The 8,317-nt window shown below is 35.6% G+C and overlaps 1 protein-coding gene across 1 annotated transcript; it reads right to left on the reverse strand.

Annotated features, from left to right (window-relative positions):
- Positions 1 to 1,181: 1,181 nt before the first annotated feature.
- Positions 1,182 to 7,225, reverse strand: HENMT1 (HEN1 methyltransferase homolog 1 (Arabidopsis); the record flags this gene model as incomplete). The annotated part of the gene is made up of 5 exons (XM_009584067.1): positions 1,182 to 1,592; positions 3,489 to 3,666; positions 5,295 to 5,477; positions 5,890 to 6,024; positions 7,113 to 7,225. Coding segments are annotated over 5 exons (1,020 nt in total), but the record flags the coding sequence as incomplete, so codon positions are not given.
- Between the last annotated feature and the right edge of the window lie 1,092 nt (positions 7,226 to 8,317).

The following is an 8,317-nucleotide window of genomic DNA, read 5'->3' on the forward strand; positions in this document are numbered from 1 at the left end:
CATTCAAAGCTGCCAATGACATTGTGAAACATACACAGAATGAAGCCTTTTAATTAACCATCCCTTTACTCATAAAAATACTCAGTTGAGATATTAAAATTATTGGTTAAAAAAATTCAGGTATGCAAAGAAACTTAAGAACTGCAGTGTGTTGCTTCATTAATCCTATATGAACAAGCCAATCCTGTGCATCCTTCAAAATTTCTGCCTTCGTAAGTCCTTTGTCTAACATTTGCTTACTGTGCATTTACACCAATTCAGCTCTACTTAAGAAAAAGTCATCCTGGCCAAGCCAGTAAGCTCTACTATCTATAACACCTCTGCTTGTCATTTCTGTCGAGTGTGTCGTCAAGACTTTTTGGAGAACAGCTGCACCTGAAAACCCAATTTTTTTTTTTTCAGATACACCGAGGCCAGTTTAACATTCACAATGACAGATTTTTTTTATTTTTTATTTTTTCAAAAACAGAATAGTCAAAGATACCAGGTTCAAGTTAATTAAATTCAGCTTCTGGAAAGTTACAGGACACAAGTTATTTCCCAAGCAGCAGTTATCAAGAAACTGGATAAAACAATAGGGCTAGGTCTACCTTTCCCCCCCTCACCCCCCACCTTACATCCAGCATCATGGCACTCTTCCCCAGCATTGAATTTACTGAGCTATAAATGTTTGTGGCATATTCCAATTTATCTGGAACAATATTTGGTTTTCATGAAGGCTGAGATGTGTTTGTCGTGAAAAAGGTATCTATAAATTTTATTCTATTAAGAAAAAAAACTTGCCCTAAACCTATGCCTAACTCATATTATTCAGCACAACAACATAGTTCTGTGTTATCATCAACCATCCTTAGAGCTAACAAAAGATTACCAAAAAGAATCTAATCATGATAGCTACAATATGGTAATAGAAAACAAACAGAAATACTTAAAATTTTTCTTCACGGGAATTAGTTCCTTCCTTTCAGCCCCTAACACTCTACTTCAAAACCCTACGAGTTACTGCGATCTTTGTCAGCAGCACCTATCTTCGCTGAATGAGAGGTGCTGATGGATAAATACTGGAAGGTTTAGAAAAGATTTTGTGGTTCTAGCTAGCATACAAAACACACCATCATTTTGACAGCTACTAAAAAATACTTTCATTACTTTAACTGAACTTTGTATGAGAAATCTGTGATCTAATTCTCTTCATTTTCGTGTCCAGTGTTGAACGTCACAGCAGAACCGTCACTGCTCAGTGCTACCTTGCCAACAATAAGCTTGCATAACTTCTCAAAGGTACCACAAAGTCGATTCACTTTGGGAAAAGAAAAGATTGTTGTAAGGGGTATATAAACCACATTTCCATCGACAAATGGTTCCATGCTTTTTTCAACAACCAGTTTTCCAAGATCTTCTGAAAAACAGTTCATTGAAGGTTGGAATTTGGATTTTCTCTCAGTAGGATCATCATTATACTCCTCATGTTCTGACATTAAACAGTCCAGCAGACTTTGCTTAATAATTTGTGCTGTGAAAATAACTTCACTGACCACTGCATTCTGCAGGTACTTCTCATCTTTAAGACTTGGATACACTGCTTTGAAGACCTTTACAACATACAAGAACACATATAACGTTTATCATTATCATAGGCTCAGATTTTAACATTTGCTTGTCAAAAAGAGCTTCTAAAATGTGAACATAATTTTTGATTCAATCCTGTTTTGCTTATTACTTAAAACATTTTCAGATAACAGAAAAATTAGACAATATGACTTGATTTTATGTACTACAACTACAATGGCAATTAGATAAGTTAACGGAACTTCAAAAAAAATCAGGCTTATATCTGCAAGCTATATTTGTAGATCAAGCAAGTTGAAGCCCTGCAATTCTTCAATTCTTTTTAATCATTCTCTTACTTTCCACATTACTCATCATGAGGCTCTGGTGACAGTTCCACAGCTACGTAGATTCTAAACTACTTCTGAACTGTCATCTGGAAACCAGGACTGCAGCTATGTCTTTCATTCTGTTTTCAGAGTAAAACATTAAATGTGCTCTCACAGATGCAGAGAATGCTAAAAAATAAATTGTGACATCAAAATTTGTGAACTTGTGTGTTCTACACCGAGCTATACTCCAAGACAATTAAGGAAACTAGGCAGGCAATCTCATTCCCACTAGTTTACTAGGAAGTGCTTTATACCAACACACTACCACTGAAGTTCCACAGTCTATAACTATTTCTTTTTACTTTCTGATTATATCTTAAATGTGGATTTATTCCCATAAATAAGTTACATAATAAAATAAAAATTAATTTGATAGTCCAGGTTTGATAAGAAACACATGAGATAAACCACTCCTGTTAAAACTCAAAGGATACTGATGTCAAAACTCCCTCCACAATGACCCTGTAACAGAAGATAATGAAAGCAATTTCTAGTACATGTTAGTCACCTAGACGTATTTCCAAGTTTGTTGAGCATTAAAGAGCACTTCACAATTCTACTAAGGGCAGTAGATGGACAGGTGACTTTATAGCTTGGAAACTACAAAAGACATTCCCATAATGTCACTTTACATTTCACTTCAGGTCACAAGTCACTTGAAGATACATATATATCTTTAAACAAAGAAGTGAAGTATTAGAGTATGTTCACTGAAACAAATAACTTAAGGCCTCATAAGATTAAAAAAACCGAATATATTTCTCTTTTTGCATTATTACTTTATGTTATCTCTGAAGGAAAGTCCTTTGATTTATACCACATGGCACTTAGATGCATTAGGCTTTGTCAGTGTGACACACTGCAACACACAGCAGAGTACTTTACAAAAATATTATCTGATGTTATCTAAAGTGAAAGCCAGTGAGTGCTAAAAACCAAAAAGGTTTGATGTGCACCACCAGAGAACGGGGTACTTGGCAAGATCCTATGCCTCTGCAAAAACCAGAACTGGCTACCTGAAAGCACTGAGATTAGGGTGTAATATCAAATGCTACTGAGTAAGGCAAACCACACAAAACAGGTCCTGTCAACCCAATTTCTGGGAAATGCCTTCCTTCCGATAATATATTTGACAAGACTGTGCAGTTCTTCAAAACACACACTCTGTTACTAATGCTTTTTTATGCTTTTTATTTTTTCGATATCTGAAAAGTCCGTGTTAGTGCCAACAACCACATGATGAAAGAATGAATGATTAGAGGAACAATTACCAAAATAGTGTCACAGTATACCTGACGGAAAGGAGAATTTTCATTCTAAGGATAACAGTATGTTAAAATAAGAACGATTATCATATTGCTATTTAGCAAATAACCTAAAAGTTAAAGGCCTTTAGACGATTAGAAACACAAATCATGGACTTAGACTCTTTTGATCAGGGCTAAGACTGGATAGCAATAGTAGACCACAGTAAGAACACCTTCACAGGCAGGTCATAGAAAACTTTACTCTTTATTCATTCCCCTAAAGGAAGAAAATAATACTTACCGTTTTGTAAACTGCTTCAGTGGGTTTCTCAGACTGAGCATATTCACTGGTTTGAGGATATTTTCTAACAAACACACCTATTTGGGTACAAAACCCAACATTCTCCATTCCTGTTGGTGGCTCCCCTACGCCAGTAAATTCCACTGAGTAATCATAGTGTCTAGCAGTCTCTAGAGCCCTAAGAAAGACAAATTATTTCGATCATACTAAATATTCATCTTTTAATGTGATAAAGATGCATTCTCTAACAGAATCAAGACCCTGAGCCTGTGAATGCTTGAACATAATTTCTCTAGTAATATTCACATGCCTGAAGATAAGCACTTGTCAAAACTTGGTGAATCAGAGCTGTAATAATATGCCTACCATAGTCTGAATCATTTAGTAATCAGTAATTTAGGCAACCAAACATTACTGTTATTTCTAAAATATCTGCATAGAATATGCATGTTCACAGTTGCTTACTCACTGTCTTAAATGCATTGAAAGTGAGCTAAAACCTACCAATTTTAGAGAACAAAATTATTTAACAAGAACGCATAAAAAACATACACACCCCAAAATCACAAGAGATCCGTTAACAGAAAAAAAAATGAGGTTTGTTGTAAATGTATAAAGAGTAAAGTCTACCTAATCCAGGTTACATGAATGTACATGACATCTAAATGAAAACCAATCTTGTAGTACTGTACATCAGCCAGTGTGAAAAAACTGAAAAAATGGCACTACCTACCTGCATCATTCTCCATGAAAAAGTAGTAAACTAAATTAATATCTCATGTACTTTAGAGAATATTGCAATATTTATATTTCACAACACAAACATAAAGACTTTCTCATGTTTGCAGCTCAAAAAATATCACTCCTTCAGTGATATCAGTATTTTTAATTCACCTATATCCAAAAGCAGAATCCAAATTTACTTCAAGTCATATAAATGGTCTCTAAGGTATTCATCCTTTAGCTAATAATGCAGGCAGGTGTTAGTATCATTATTTAGGGAAAAATATATGCTTCACGCTTTGCAAAACTATATACTCAAAAATCACTGCATACTTTAAAGTCTATGGCAGAAACAACCTAAGTTAAGGGGCAAATTTTCCAAGATACAATTTCTGACCAAGAGTTGGCTATTGAGGTATGGCATCCTTTACTGTACCAGATATTTTCTTCCACAACTGCCTAGCAGTTGAATGTTATCACAGGATATATATCCCACTCCCTCTTTATTTTGGTTTTATTCCATCTACTGATACTAGAGTAAGATACATCTCATGCAACCCTGTCATGTACATACGCTTTGCATAAAATCTTTCATTAACTATCCTTAACTTTATTCAACATGCTCTGCTACTGTGATTATTTGATAGATCTGCTTGCATACTTTTACAGAAAGGTCTGGACTAATTCAGTGCTTTGATTACACACCATACATAGTAAGTACATTTCTTAGGTTTTTATGAAGCATTTCTATAGCAGGGTATTATTATGTGAACAGGTTAATGAATACCTTACATTTCAAAGGCATTAATTGTAATAAAGATATATAAAAAGGAAAGTAAAAGTTTTAAATATTTTTTGCAGGGAAAAAAAAGCAAGCCCACTTAACAACCATCATAAAATGCAAAACCCACACAGCATGCTTAACTATTTATAACAGCAAAGAAATGTTTCACCAAATCAGTAGGTGTGAAACTCCACTGACACCAAACCACATACACAAACCATTCTGAAAATGTGTAGCTATTCCTTTCTCACATCACCGAACACTCAAAGCTGTCTGTATACAATGTTCAGTAAACTTACCAGCTTTGAAATTGCACTCGGTTCCATTCAAATTTGTGGTCTGGATGCCTGAATAATGTCACTCCTCTCAGCAAAGGATTAAATTCAGAATTTGGAGTACTGATCACAACTATGCTTGGAGCCATGAAACCAAACACCACTTCAGGAAACTTCTTTAGTTCTGATTGTTCCAGGTGCTCTATTCTGTAAAGGATAAGTTTATGTATGTCTTTAAAAACACCCTACTATATTTCAATCTCCTTAACAACCAGTCAAAAAAACCCCCAAACCCATATCTGTACCTTGCAATTTTAAATTTTAAGCCCAGCTCTGCAATATTAGCACTGGCAGTGTGGCTGAGTGGCAGCTTAGAGATTATTGTCTTGAGAAAATTTCCTCGTGCATTTTATACTTTTTCAACAATATCCTTTTTCCACCATAAGCTAGCACCACTTGAATTTCTTCGTATGGTTAATTTAAGCACAAATTAGAAGATGCCACATTCTGCTACTCTTCTGCTTGAAAGGTTTGATCAAGTCTGTTTAGGGTATGGACAAAATTCCAAACTGAACCCTAATGAACTCAGAAAAATGTAGTATGTTGGCCTAATACTCACAGTTCAATACACGTTACCAAGTCAAAACCAAGCATGCAAGGATCTTTATGGGCAACCGAACCATGATGCAAGGTAACAGTTAGGGATCTTTCAGCCGGTTGCAAATAATCACCAGGAAGAGGAGACAACCTATGCCTACAAAAGTATTAAAAACACGATGTCATTAAAAGGACATTAGGGCAAGATAAATTGTGCATGTAACTGAACTAGCTAACGCCCTACATAAATACCTTGTAAATCTCAAAAACGTTAACTATTTTACAGGGATTAAAAAAAAAAGAATTTTTAATACAAACACTTTTTATGACTGTCTACAACAGGACAGAAAGAGCAGAGGAGTTAATCCAGCAGTTGTCCTTCATGTTTACAAAAACTTCCGCTATACTTTCAAGCCACTTGTAAACTCTGATAGCAGCTCAACTCTACACACAGAGTAAGTCTGGCTCAGACACGCTTTAAAGGGTTTTTGGGGAAGCTATTAGGCAAGCATATTAACCTTTTTTTTCCAAATAAAATAGACTGAGAACTAAAATGTATGTGCAAATTTCATTCTGAAATATTGCATCAGACAAAACAGGCAATAAACATTAAATATAATAAAAGGCTACTTTTCTTCATTCTTGAGAGAGAGCAAGTGATAATGTCAGCATCTAGATCCTACGTATTCATTGAAACCTTCTTAACAGTTTCCAAGAGAGAAACTTTGGTGTTCCTCACCAGTCTGACCCATGCTTCAAAGATCACATAAACTTCACATTTTAGAGCCTTCCAAGCCGACACAAAACATTGAGCTAACCTTCCCATTTCAAAAAGATTGACAAGAACGAAGTCCCCACCACGGTGACTAAAAGAGAGTTACATGCACATTTCAAAAAGATCAGATTTGCGTACCACAGTAACGTCATGTATGAGCATAAACAGATACTACTAATACAATGTGTTAGTACCTTTACAAACAGTGTATTTTTCAGATGCACACACCTTCATGGCCATTCCATGACTTGCACCTTTGCTACATGAGGTGATGTTATGGGCATCTACAGCCCAGTAGTCCACAGATACAGGTGCAACACAACTAAGTAACAACAATGGACAGCTCTTCATTTGCCAAGCTGGTATTTCTGCATTTACCTTCATTTTGAACTTCTTGACAAGAAATGATGTAGCATGCCACTAGGTCAAGCCAAATACAAACCTTAAATTAACACAATGTAAGAGCTTACATTTTCTCTTTCATTACACTTGCACAGGTATCTAGCCCAGCTAACACTTCAATGCAACTGCAGAATTTCAGCATCCAGAGAAGCGTACAGTCGGCACATCCTAAATCTGCCACCTGTAAATTAGATATTGAACAATGTGTAAATGCTGCATATTTCCAAGTAATTTCAGAGACTTTCATAAAATAAAAATTCCATATTTATGTCAAAATAACATTTTAATGAGAAAATAAAGCATTTCACAATCATAACTAAAATTTACAGTTGCACACAGGATAGACATGGATTTGAAAATTCTTTTTAAAAATGTATACGAAGATCGTACAAGATGTTTTAAATGGATTAACCTTTTGTTATTACAGCTATAAACAAGTACATGTAGAACATCCCACTGACTATGGAGAACATCTTCCACATGAAGGCACATTCCCTCAAATAACTGTAAGGTATGATTTTTAAGTATTAAAGCTGTAGCAATTTTCACATTCACCACTGCTTTTCACTGGCCTACTCTCCATCCAAAACACTGAGAATAGGCTCACCAGCAGCCAGGCTAACAACAAAGGATCTGCATAAAACAAGTTTACAGGCTCAGTCTAATGTTTAAGTGGGGAAGGCTGGGGATATTCAGACCACAAAGTCAAATATGTAATAGATATTCTTTCCTGTAAGCTTAAGAGGTAGTTGAGTACACAAACCAAACCCCACTGTTCTTTCTCAGGCTAAGTCAAGGTTGAAGCACACTGCTCAGTACTCAGTGTGAAAATCCTGAATTGTTTCTATTCAGCTTACCTCTACCCTGTGTGTAAACAGAAAGTTTACACCCCGCCCATTTCACATCCTAAATCAGAAAATCCAAACCTTTAAATACAGATGCAACACTCCTGAATACGTTCTAATTAAAAGCAGATTATAGTGCCATGACCTCACAGACTGGATTAGATTTTTATTAGCTACTAGAAGTATGATTATGTGAGTGCACTGCAGGTGCATTTCTCATCTGTTTCTTCCATGCTCCCTAAGACATTAACATCAGTTTCAGAGTTAAACACTGAAGACAGAGGCATTTTTCATCTTCCTACATTTTGGAAGGAGGTGCTGGGTGAGAGGACATTTTAGAAAAGAGCAAACACTACACAACATTACTTAAATAATTTAACTTTTCAAGATGAGTATCAAAAAAAGAGCCCTGGTATATTGCGGGGGGG

The sequence above is a fragment of the Fulmarus glacialis genome, unplaced genomic scaffold (assembly GCF_000690835.1).
Source record: "Fulmarus glacialis isolate BGI_N327 unplaced genomic scaffold, ASM69083v1 scaffold25840, whole genome shotgun sequence".
In the NCBI taxonomy this organism is placed as follows: domain Eukaryota; kingdom Metazoa; phylum Chordata; class Aves; order Procellariiformes; family Procellariidae; genus Fulmarus; species Fulmarus glacialis.